At 39.3% G+C, this 13,562-nt stretch overlaps 1 protein-coding gene across 3 annotated transcripts in view; it reads left to right on the top strand.

Annotated features, from left to right (window-relative positions):
• Positions 1-13,402, top strand: part of prkcaa (protein kinase C, alpha, a) — a 144,001-nt gene extending 130,599 nt beyond the window's left edge. For all 3 annotated transcript variants that reach the window (XM_082536417.1, XM_082536416.1, XM_082536418.1), the window contains one exon: positions 7,800-13,402. In XM_082536417.1, the coding sequence (XP_082392543.1) occupies positions 7,800-7,964 (165 nt within the window). In that variant the 3' untranslated portion in view covers positions 7,965-13,402. The remainder of the gene's footprint in view (positions 1-7,799) is intronic.
• The last annotated feature ends 160 nt before the right edge of the window (positions 13,403-13,562 follow it).

Below are 13,562 nucleotides of genomic sequence, written 5' to 3'. Positions count from 1 at the left end.
CTGTTATGGCAAGGCATCTAATAGCCCTCTGCTGTGTTCTCTACTCCCTGGGGGACTATCTGTTCTTGGCTGTTTGTTTACGAACTTCTGTCTCAGCCTTCAGTCAGATTTGTCTCAATACGCACAAAAACTCAAGAGTTACTGGTTAAAACTTATTAGATTACTGTACACAACCAGAGTAATGCATCTTCACGATGCCTCATACTTTATATCTATTGGCTGATTGCTGTATGAATTTATATGTTCACAAATTTTGTCTTAGATTTGCAGTATTCAGACGTTCATTACTTGGTGTTTTTCAAATGGTGGATAATGTCAGAAAATAATCTAGACAAAGTTATATTTTATGAAGTATTAAACACCCAAATATAGGAGATCCAGCGACGCTAAATGAGATTTATATATAAGTTTATCTGTGGATCAAAAACTATATAGACACAAGTACAGACAAAGCAATTTCAGATTATCCTTATCTATGCAAGCCACACAGTGTGCTTACTTTCCTAAGGGGTTCATTAGCATTTGATCCATTCTCTTTTAAAGCTCTACAAAGGCCCTCCAAACAGTATTTCTTGATTGTGTTATAAAACGCACCATAAAGATTTTCTTCACCCAAAAAATTAACATCATGTCACATGACATGAGTTAATGTTTATTTAAGGATTTTGTAAAGTTTATATTAAACAGATTCATTCCTGTGAAGGAGAAATGACGGAAAACTCCCAGATGACCCCTCCTTTCTGGTCTTTCCCCATCTGCTTTATTTATCCACACACACACGCACACACACTCTCCACCAGCCATTCTGTCATGTTGTGTTTGGCTCTTTAGCAGCCAGATATCAAAAACTCTTTGACCAACTTGGTTAAAAGTATACCTGGGAGTATACCTTGGAAGTTTGTTCAGAGAATTACAAATTCGGCTGCCTCCTTGGCTGCTGAATTTGCAAGAGGGCATATGATGACAATGTTTTAATTAGTTGTCATGCACCTTTTAAAACCGCCAACGAAATGCCCTCTGGTATTTCTAAAACCATATCTCCATTAAGAAGTAAATGGCCTGTATTTGTATAGCGCTTTACTTAGTCCCTATGGACCCCAAAGCACATACACTACATTCAGTCATCCACCCATTCACACACTGGTGATGGCAAGCTACACTGTAGCCACAGCTGCCCTGGGGCGTACTGACAGAGGTGAAGCTGCCGGACACTGGCGCCACCAGGCCCTCTGACCACCACCAGTAGGCAACGGGTGAAGTGTCTTGCCCAAGGACACAACGACAGAGACTGTCAGAGCCGGGGCTTAAACCGGCAACCTTCCAATTACAAGACGAACTGCCAACTCTTGAGCCACGATCGCCCCTAAATTAAGCATAAGTGCTATAGCACCTTGTGAAAAAGATGACAAGCAAGTCAGTGTGACTGCTTCCTGCCTCACAGCTTACTTTAAGTCTCAGAGGCACGAATCGGCATAGTTACAACAGGTAAGTTGGAAAACATCGTTTATTCAGGTAAATCCATCACTGAAGAGGAGTACTGTTTACACAACATTGTGATGTCATGGTGTTCTCACTTATTTGCTCTGTCTGTTAATGTGTGCAAAAGTGAGCATTAGGATCTGACTGTGATACAGTCTCACTTTAATACACATTAATACTTGTCATTATCCTTGCCTCTGGTGGAAGATTTACTTTATTGCAACAATTTTTTTTTCCATCAGTAAAAGATTTGATTAAATGCAGTTACTTACTGCACGCTCTTGTATTCTTATATAACTCAGCAGATATTGCATGACCACAACACATTCACACATCAACAACAAGGAGAGTGCGAGCACATATGTACGAGATGTGTTGTTGGCGATCCAATGTGTTGTTTTTGAATATAAACAAGACCAATGGTGTTACTGAAGAACATAATATATCATCCTGACTGGATCGAATGGTTTATAATGTGCAGTAAAATAGCTGATCTAATGTGACTGCAGTCCATTGTAACCCATTAATGGTGATTGACAGTGGTAGGAATGTCTATTAAGAATTTAAAACACAAGATGGAGAGCCTTACCACTGGAGTAATCTACTACCCACTCAAGAACTCAGTGTCATAAACATAGTGGGAGGAAATCAGTCTTAGAGTTTCGTAACAGCAGATCCAGGCTCAGAACTGTACAGCGTTGTATGTCTCACAGTAAATACCTAATTATTGGCTTGGGACAATTAATAGAACTGTTACATTAAATATAGCCTGAAGTCACTCTGATTTCCAGTGAGCCATGTGAAATTTGATACAGCTTTAACATAATGCTCATTTGTCTTGTTAAACCAAGCTGTAGGCGTAAGCTGCAAATGACATGTGCTTTGTCAACAATTGGTTATTTCAGAGTCAGATCTCAGTGTATAGTTATAAAGAGCACACATTTTGCAGCACATCAATCATGTAGAGCACATATGTTTGCAGATTTCAATATAGACTGCATTTCTTTAAACAGAAAAATATATATAGTAGGTCACTTAGTGCTCTATATGTGTGTGTGCCTGTATCCATTACATATTCATTTTGTAGTTTTCTTCTGTTTCAACCCTCAAGGGCTCCAGTTCTTCTAATAAGGTGAATCCTGACCTCTTCCATGTAGTTTTCTGCTGAGTGTGCTGGGTTTTCCTGAAAATGCTTTGCGTTTGTATGTGCGGGTAAATGTATGTGTGGAGGAAGTGTAAATATAAAAGGTTAAAGGAGATTAAGGACAAACAGAGGTGGAATCATTCCTTGCATTTACGCCTTGTCTCTGCGTTCGTTTGCTGCACAAGCCTGCAAGTTTGTTGCCGCGTAGGGGGTGGTAATCAATATCGTAGGGAGAAAGAAAGGTCTCTGTGAAGTTGAAGGCAGGTAAAAGCATGCAAATGTCCATGCTCTTGGCATAGTGCATGTTTGCATGGATCTAATAGGTGCAGAGAAGTTGGAAAGATGACAGAGGTGGAAAGATAATAATTAACATTTTTGAATGCTCCCTGCAGCCATGTAAAGACACTTATGGTCTATCATGTCCATCTCGCTGTGCCATTTAATACAATGTTGTTTCTGATTTCATACATCTCCTTCTCACAACTTACCAAATATGTTCCTGTCTTTTTAATCCACTCCTCTTCTTTCTTTTCTCCCTGTGCATCTTTCCTTGCTCAATCTCACTTCATCCGCCTTATGACAGCTTCGGAATTGCAATCAATACACTAGCTGCACCCAGCTGGGAGACTTTTACCATCTGTATCTATTGGACCGGGTGTCAGATAGCATGAGGGACATTGTCTGTGCAGTAGAATGATTGTCATGGCAGGCTCACTTAGCGTTGATCCACTGTTCCATTATTGTGCTGAATGCTGTGACCGTTCAACTGTGTACTGCAGGTAGCAGACACACAATTAAATGCCAGCAACATTCAGCTAACTGTGTTGGTATTTGCTATGAAACCAGGCCGATTTCTTCAGAGTACAAGACACTTGATGCCCACACGTTTGACGCCTACTTGTGGATGGCCGATAGTGTTTATGTCAAAAAGAAGTAGGTCAAAGCTGCTGATTGATAGTAAATGAAGGCAAGGATGCAGGGCAAGACAGAGTGGGAGGACTTAGTCACTGCACAGAAGTCTTGGAACATTGGAACGTTGAAGGAAGGGATGTGCATGGCTCATAGGATGCACGCACAGGCACACACACTGAGAAAATGATGGCAATATGGGTGATTTTTGAGTCACTGTGGCTTTGGGAAATAAGAGGCAAACACCGTTGCCTTTTGCTGAGGATATGAGCCTTTCCTCTTGTTTTTTTGTTGTTCATTTTGAAGTTTTATTTATTATGTGTTTTTGATTTGAGGTCAAGAGAAATCGACTCTTTATCACATTTTCTGTAAAATCTTTGAACTTATTGGTTTCCCATCAAACACAGTTTATCTGTCACGGACCAAATTTGTAACTACAACACTGCAATATCTTATAGTCAAAAGACGTATTTAAAGAAATATTTTGGGTTGGGTTTTTACAAGTTGAATTCATTGGAGCACAGCCAGTATGCAGTTTGCAATACAAACTTTTGATTTCATCTCTCTTTTATCTTTCTGCACCAGTAATCACAGGCTTCAGCTGTACTTTGCAATTTAGTCACATTATGGCCTTGTGAGAGCTAAAAAGCAAAGAAATTTCCCTACAGATAAGCTGTTCAGATCCAAAGCACATTTCTGGAAAACCTTTTCTTCCACACTTTGACTGATGTTCTCCCTTAAGTGGTTCGTTGATGTTGACAAACTAGCAACCCAACAAAGAAAACATAATGTTTGGAAGACGATGAGAACAGAGTGCTTCCCAGGCCGCTGGCTTCAGGGAGCTGAAGGTAGAGAAAAAAGAGGAAGAGAGAGTCTTGGCACAACTCTTAATGGAGGCAGGCACTCATTTGTCATCCTAAGTAGCTGAGTGTTCTTTTAATATGCTTGGGCACAGAGGCGTGCACGTCTGTATGTGTGCAGTGAGAGAGGGAGGGAGATTAAAGATGAGAGAAAGTAGGTCAAAAACCCATGTAGGACACTGTGTCACTATGTATGAGAGGATGTATCAGCAGCATCATAGCCTTGGTCTCACCCAATCAAGGTTGGTTGAATCACATAGTAAAAAATAGGAGTTGTAAGACCAGCCTTGTGCTTTTCCAGCAGAGCATGTTTGTGCGCCTAAAAAGTCACAAAAACACTAAGACCATGTTTCCAAGACAGTGGGTCAAAAGATAATCTTCTTTTTTTTTTGTTCTTTATTTTCCTATATTCAACATACAGAATATGGTATTTTCTCATCAAAGTCCTTTACTTGGAGTGTGACGATCTGACGCCAGGAGCTAAACTGTTTACTCAGCGCTTGGTGCTGCGAGGGGTAAAAACAACACTAACCACTGTCACAGTGGTTTCTGTTGACAAAAGGGGGGGAAAAAAGCTCACATATGCTTTACGTACACACTGGTTAGAGTATTGCTTGAGAGCAGAAGCCTCATGTCACAAGGAGTTTTGTGACCTAGAAAGGAACATCTTGGTGCTGGAGATTGTCGTTGGAGGTCAGAGTTAAAAATGTGCTGCTTCACTTCAGCGATGGATTGCCAGTGATGGATAGAAGAAGACAAGTGGGCAGCAGAGACGCAGCGGTGGAAGGATGCTAGCGATTACCCATCAGGTGCCCGCTGTGTGCGAAGCAGAAAATTCAGAGGCCCCCCACCACACACGCACACAGAGAGTCACATCTTGATGTGCGTCTTTGCCCTCTATCTACTCTGACAGGGTGGTGATGGCTTAGAGCGAATGTCACCTGTCAGTGACAACAGTCGCAATCAAAAACCTCACACACAAACACACGCCTCTTAGAAACAGCAGTGTCTTATGTTTTCATCGTATGTTGTGTTCACATCACCTGGCACGCTCTGTCTAGCCTCCTAAAAAAATAGTAAAGAGAAAATAAAAATAGAAATGTCTGCACCTTCATACTTGTGTGTGTTTACTTGACAAACAAAGACAGGCATACCTTAACACACACACATAAAAACAGAATTTCCTGTATGCACAGTGACAGTGATGTCAATTTAAGCATGCATAGACTTAGGCAGACAGCGTTATCTTGTTTGTGAATGGAATATAGGACAACAGCGAAAAAGGTCAGTTAGTCAAGAGTTTCAAATCCAGGTCACAGTCAGTCGTGGGCTTCAAATGCCCAGATACTAATAATTAAAACTGATTGAAAGGGGCTGAAAACAAGGGGAAGACAGTATATAGTGGCTGGCCAAGCTGAAATTGCTGGTGTTCAGTGGTCATAGCGTTTACAATCCAGAGAAGGGACAGATGCTGTGATGGTGGAGATTGATGTCTGCTAGGCTTCTCTTCATGTTCTGTGTTAGAGTCTCATGGAGTTTGGCAGAGTGTGTTATGCTATCAGTCAGCTGCAGAAGTAATAATTCGTGAATCGAGTATGAACATTTATCAAGTTGTTCACTAAGTTACTAGAGTATGAGCATATGTGTATTTGGGAATTTGTGCATCCACATAGATGAAGTCTGTGTGTGGGTGGACGAGTAAATGAGGATAGAGAAGGATTTTGTTTTCCTTTTTCCTTACTGAGGACAAGGAATAATCAATCTACTTTCATTAAACAAGATAATATTTTAAAATTATTCTAAAAAATTATCAATTTGTCTGATTTCTTTACCGTCTTGCCAACCCCAGCTGGGCTGGTTAAGAGAAACCTGGACACTGAGATTCACCCTTACACCCTTACCTAGGGCTAATTTAGTATGACAATGATTGTGGGAGAAAGCAGGAGTTTCTAAATGAAAACAGGGAGAACAGCCTGCTAGGAGCTTTGAACCATGAGCCTGTGGGTTTTGAGGTGCAGTGCTAACCACTGTACCACCCTACGACCCTTGGCTTTCATCATTACCTTTAGGGCAAAATTTTAAACCTGTGCTTGGAGATTGAATTGAACAAACCTTGTAGAGACTTGATCATGACAAATAAAATATTGTTTCGTTTCTGTTTCTTTGCCTTTGATACCATGGCATGCTTGTGTTTGGAAGCCACACTCCTGAACAGACAATTACAGTGGAATATGCATAACTATGAATGGCATACACAGAAACATTACTAGAAAACACTGGACACTGTAAAACAGATTTTGTACATTTATTATAAATTTCGTCTGAAGAAAAACAAGCAACTCATGTCATATCGCTGTAATTAAATATACTAAATTTATATACATATTTACACTGCACTTCTAAAAACAGTTTTTATTTTTTCCATTCGATGTGAAGAGCAACAAAATTATATGCACACCCAGGTCTGCATACATGCAAGTTCTTCCTTTGCTGAGGAATTCTCTGAAGCATTTCCGCATCTATCGTATGACGTGATCTTACTGAGTGTCCCCTCAACTCACGAGCATGAACACTTTTGACGGCGCCCATTCTATATTGCACCCCACTCATGAATATAGTAATTAACCCCTCTGTGACCTTGTTGCACCTCGATGATGTTGTCATTCTTGTTGAAGGAATAACTTTCTTCTTCTGTAACATACTTAGCTGAAGCCAAAACAAGGGCTTTGCATTGCAGCAGGTTTTCAGAGTTTTTGGAAATGGAGTGTGGCTTATCCTGGAGGTCCTGACACGATTTCCTCTCGTAGAATCAGTTCACAGTTTGTTTGTTTGAAACTGCGTTGCTGTTTCACAGCTGTGCCGATGTTGGTTCGGTATTCAGATGGGTGCGTTGTGATTCAGGTGAGCAAGATGTGGAGCATGTAATCTACATTGGGGGGGTGTCAGGTGTGAGATCTCGTCCATATCTATGCAGGTCAGAGGCAGAATGAAGAAAGGTTTTGATTAGTCGGCAGGTTAAAGCAGGAGTATTTATAGTTGTTGCCTGTTGCACATTGTCAAAATACCCAGGCTAGTGCAATGTTATTCTGCGATATGAATGGCGAAGACAATAGTAGTGACTAATGATGTTAGACAACGACTATGATGAGTGTGTCCTGTGCTTTGGGCGCATTGGTGCAAAATTACCAAGTAGTTAAAAACAAATCCTGCTGATTGCAGTGGCTGCTGCCTACAAAAAATTGCTGTGTACTTGCCTTTTAAAGAGATGCAGTGTGCACACTCCTGCCTGAGCTCCACAATTTCTTCTTTGCCCTGTAGAGTCGATCTACTTGCACTTTTCAAATCATTTTCCACACCTAACGTCTAAACTGCTCCCTCTTCTCTGCTTTCTCTTTGTTTTTTTACAGTGCGGCAAAGGAGCAGAGAACTTTGACAAGTTCTTCACACGCACCCAGCCCCAGCTCACACCGCCAGATGAGCTGGTTATTGCCAACATTGACCAGGCCGAGTTCGCAGGGTTCTCTTTCATCAACCCCCAGTTTGTACACCCGTCGCTCAACAACAGCGAATGAGAAGGATGGGAAAACCTCTGTGAGGAACCTTTCTGCTCATCGCTACCCATTTAAACCAACCACCCACCTAACATCTGACTACCATTCAATCCTAATGTGTTGGTGTTATTCCTAAGCAGGATTCTAGGGCATGCACATTTTGCCAGTATATATTTTGAATTGGAGAGGCTGTATTTGTCTACAATTTAAGAAATGTATTTCTCTGCGTATAAATCTCAATGGATTGAAGTTATATTCTACAGAAATAATTGGCAGGTTGTAAATTGTATCTACTTGGATAATCACAGTATGGATATTATGTGATAATCTGAGAAACACTCGTTAGGCAGTGTAGATGCTATAGCCAAATATGAAGGAGAGGCGGTGCAGGCGTTTAAACAGCACCTTGTTGTTCAATGTTTCCTGTATAATGTTTACAGTTTTTCTCTCCTTTGATTTCATGGTGGTGGTGTAAAATGAAATGTTTTTACAAATTGATTCTAGGCAGTCTCAACTTCCAGTGTGTGTGTGTAGCAAGCCAACTGAAGGATTAACGGTGAGGTTCTAAAACATATGCAGCCTGTAAACTATCAAAGTGTTGCGTCATTTTGGCAACAAGTTCACTTGGCTTTACTGTTATCAGCCACTTTGACCTGATTGTGACAAAAAATAATAGTGTAAGCTCCCAATCCCTTGTCCTTATTAAGCTTCAGCTTGTATACTTTCCTTGTGAATGATTATTTGGACAGTATGCGGACACACAAGTTTAACAGTGGCAGTCTTATTAACCTACCTTGAAATCAAACCGTTTACAGTTTGTCATAGTCTAACACTTTTTAGAGTTAATCACTGTTTTGTCCCATGCTACACCCACAGAGCCTCACATTGGTCTTAAATGTTGTAACAGAGACTGTAAAGAAATTTTCAGTTGCTGAACACATGACATTTTGTATCAGTGTGCATTAACCATAAAATGTTTTATTGAATATGGTGTCATCAGCTTAAAAGCTGATAAAACACTGAAGTTCGATACAGAAATTTGATATCAAATTTGAAATCCTTTCCCGTTGCGTTGCTGTAATGAGAACAAACTTGTCTTGCATTTGGAGCCATTATTAGTTAAATCAGTTTTTGTTTTGGGGGTTTTGTTTTTACTGTTTTTACAGATTTGATCTCACTCTCATACCGTATTTTTCCATTATAGCAGAATAATATTTTAATGTACTTAAAACTGGTGTGTATCTCATCTGTAAATAATTACAAGTTCTTTAAAAAGAAAAGAAAGTATAGCAAGTTACAGTTTTATACCAACACCTGAATGTGCTTTTATTACATCAGTTAGATAAGCCAATATTTGTATGTTAAAAGCCCAGTACAGATCAGCACTGTAACAGTTTCTTTAACAGAGTCCACATTTAGAAAGTTGTGAAACATTTGTTCTACTCTTTGTCTGAATTATATAAAATTCTTCTTTTAAAAAAATAATAATTTTTGAGCGATTTTGACTGCAAATATTGTGTGTTGATTGGATACACGTCTGGCTGTTGACCGTCCCTTCGTATCTGCATGCTGTTGGTAGGCATCATTCATGCACGTGATACATTACGGTAAATGCTGCATGCTAAAAAAGTACGAAACTCCAAAGAATAACAATGTCACAGTAATCAAAATCATGGTTTACAGTAAGTACAGATCCACTTTAATGTTTTTACTGGTTTCTTAAAGAATGGTGACCGTGATTAGCTTAACTACATGCTGGCTAAAAAAAATCCTACTGATAGCACTTCACTCTTAATGGAACAAGTTGTCAAAATGTTAGTAGTAATGTCTCAAACTGCTCCTGCTTGCTCTGATTCTGTATGTGCTGTTTAGTACAAACTGTATTTTTCTTTTTTTTTTCTTTTTTTACAAAAATGCACTATTTCCATCTCAATTCGCCCACACAGCTCCAAACAAACCCACATTCAGCTTGTTTGTAGGTCTTGCCTTGTGAGTGTTAAACAGTCAAAAGATTAGATAGTAAAAACAATGCGCTCCTTTCTCCTCTCTTACACCTTTTCCTTTACCTCAATCGAAAATGTCATGAAGTCAGGAAAAAAGGTTAAGGATAATCTGTAGGGACTTAGAGAAACAACAGTGGTGCTAGGAGAATGTGACCTCCACTAGCAGTTCATCTTAGAGAGACCACATCTGAAGTATGTAGGCTGTATAAATGTGGATCAACCAGTAAAAGGTGTTACTTCATTACCAAGGTTGGATTTGTTCAATCCTACGAGTTTAACATATTGCTGAAATTTCAAAAAACATAATTGTATTAGGAGGTTTATGGACAACACAGCAATGATTTGCAAGTGGTCTGCATCCCTTAGCAGCAATGTTGATTGTTAGCTTTCGAGATTTCTTTAGTAAAGGATTCTCTAGTGTATGATATGCCAAAGTAGAAAAGAAAGGAAGCAAGGAGGCACTGAAAAACCTTTCCTTTGCAGTCAGAGAATTCGACCATCTGTTATCGTGGTTGCTGTTTAAATAACTGGTCAAAAGACAATTTCACCAAAAACCAGATTTAAGGTGGGCCGTTACACATCCCTGCAGATTATTATCACTGCTTAACTGAGAAAACTAGTCAGCTGTCTCAGTCATTCAGTGCAGATAGATTGGTGATTGTGAAAACAAGCTACAAGATCAACAGTGATTTGCCAAAAGAATGCAGATCACAGGATTTGAATGCTATCGAATAGACATTTATTATAGCATAAATGTAAATACATCTAGTAATAGCAGATAGACTTAAATTGCTTTTTAAATTCTTTCATGAGACCTAGTCGCTGTCACAGGGCTTAGATCAGTGCTGTCTTCTGTAGAAGCTTGATATACTGCATATATATTGTATAGATATATATATGCACGCGTATACACTCTATGTCCCCGTGCTCCTTTTGCCTTTACCTAAGAGAATTTGGAACACAGAGTCCAGATCTTTGGTGAGTTTTGGCTTAGACACTCTGATAATTGGTAGATCAGTGGGGGGACCACACGCTCTCTAGTGTCTCATGAATGTTTATTATAATCTTAATGTTGTGTTGTTGTTGCTTTTTTTCCCTTTTTGGTTGTTTCTTTTTTTTTTTGCTCTCATTTTTTTGTTGTCAGTTTTATTTCTCTAGCATCTGCACAATTCAGGAATGTTTCAAAGGATATATCTCAGTATCATACTGCAAAGCTTATATCTAACTGACATAGATAGGATGGATATTGTTTGAATGTAATTGAACTTAATATTTTGTCAGTATTTTTGTCCGATCTCTCCTAGTTTGTTTCCCATCTTATACGGACATTTGCATGTGCCAAACCTGGAAAACACCGGAATTTGAAAATTGCAGCGTCGCACTAGCTGCGGTCACCAAAACAACTTTGTTTGGCAGCTTCTAAAGGCATACGCTGCTGTACAGTCAGTTGGCCACATTACAGTAGCATGCTAACACGAGTATACAGTGCACATTGTGTCAGTACACTTAACAATGCCAGTCGGTTTGATAATCAACTTATCCTGCACGTTGTTCCCTTTGGGCAGAACATTTCATTTGGTAGAGCATTTGATATTCACAGTGAATTTCAGAGAAATGAGAGAAAATATTCCTTGTACATACTCAGAGTTTGCTCAGCAGCAGTCTTGCCCTTGTCTAAACCTAACTTGCACCTCTGTATGTGACAAGTGCTGACTTAATAGCCTAGCTTCATCCCTTTAATAGAATCTCTGTTGACTTGCTGTGTTTTCAAAATGTCAAGTCACAGTCGGTGTGGGCATAAAGATTATTCCTCCCTTGTGTGCCTTTCCCAGCTTGTACACCTATACTGTACATATTCTTTTTACTCTTTGTCTACCGTGTTCTAACCTGAAGTCTCTTTTCCATTTTTACTTCATATCACAACTCAGCGTCTCAGATCTTAATGTTAAATGTTTTTTCAAACTAGGTAATTAATAAAAATAATAATAATAATTCACACGAATGTAATTTTAAAGGTTTTTTTTGTCACTGTCACAATAACCTTTAACTGTCTAAAGATTTTAAACTGGATTCATTCTTGCGTGTCTCCTACCTTTACCTCCCTGTGCCTATTTATGACTGTACAACATGGCGAATTAATTAATATTCTGTTTCAAAAATATCAAAAGATTACGCTTGTTGATGGATGAGTGAAGAATGAACAGGTGATGAATTGGGTTAAGCCGAAATGAATGACAGGAGAGATGATAATTGCTCGTTTTGAAGAACAACCCCCGTGCCTCATCATATTGAACCGTCCCTCCTTTGTCCTCTCTGAATCAATCTGTAGTTCCTTCCTCAGTGCCTGGGCCATGTAAATCCATTCCTCATTGATAGTGTCCCCCACCTTTTAGATCCTAGGGTAGTGGTTATTGTCTCACTTTGTGAGTCTGCACGTGTCATCAAGACTAAATGTGGTCCTGGGGACACCTACTCTAGTGGGAACTGCCACAAAAGCAGGTGAACACAGTAACATCACAACTTTACAGGTGTGTAGTTGGGATCAAACGCAGTTGTGGTCTAAACCATAAGTTCCCAAAAAAAGATTAGAAGTAGGGGGGCAAGAGGCCCAGTGGCCCTGTCTGTTATCACGCCCCTATCAGTCTTTTGTATTGTATATGTATTTGTAAATCATCATACGAAGAGTCATATTTGGTGTATAAACTCACTACTTTCCTCTATGGGGCTAGTCCTACAACTCCTTGGTGCTGCAGCTGGTTTGATCCCATCACAAGTTGGTCTCTAGTTTCTAGTTCACGCAATTCACTCAACAGACACGACATCAGCCCAAGACTTTTCAGTTCTCTCTGGGTTTGACTAATGCACCGCAGGAAAGAAATTAGCCAAAAGTATTTGTTCTTTTACATTTTTTACATGTCCTCAACTTTTTTAAATTTAGTTAGGGTTAGGTTTAAAGCTATGGTCATACAGCTGTTTCAAGATTTTATTTTAATTTATAGATTTTAATTAGTACTTCTGTCAGTCCTTTTCTGTGGATGAATCTGGTATGACGTCTTCTTTGTAGTTAGTCATCACTCTGCTGTTTCCTGCTCGATTTGAATTAAGAGAGTTTTAAGTAAACTATCCTCTTGGCCAATCAGAGCATAAGATCATGTGCAAGAATGCCTTATATCTTAATCCACAGTGTAACCAGTTCTCCCACTTTCCTCTGTTCAGTTATAATCTCTGCACCCCTGTCCTGTACATAAATGACTTAAATTAGATATCTACATAGACTGTAAAAGAAAGAACATATTGTATTTTGCAAATGGTGTATGTTTGTTATTTTTTTTCCCTTGTCAGCCTGAAACCTTTAAAATGAGTCTGAGCTACTTACCTTGTAATTGATTGTGTCATTTGTACCTAATGTATGATAATGCAAATAAAAAAAGAAAAATGAGGTCCATACTTACACAAGTGAATGTTTTTGTTACTGGCTTCTTTCAGACTTTGCATGAACTGTGTATTATTTCAAAATGCATTGTATTGTTGGGGTTTAGTTTATGTTTCTCCTCAGATGGAACACAAGCATGTTGGTCTATTTTGAGCAATGTGTCATTGGTGTCACATGATGTGT

This window comes from Aulonocara stuartgranti (assembly GCF_965226115.1).
Source record: "Aulonocara stuartgranti genome assembly, chromosome: 6".
In the NCBI taxonomy this organism is placed as follows: domain Eukaryota; kingdom Metazoa; phylum Chordata; class Actinopteri; order Cichliformes; family Cichlidae; genus Aulonocara; species Aulonocara stuartgranti.
This window is presented reverse-complemented; position numbering and strand designations above follow the sequence as displayed.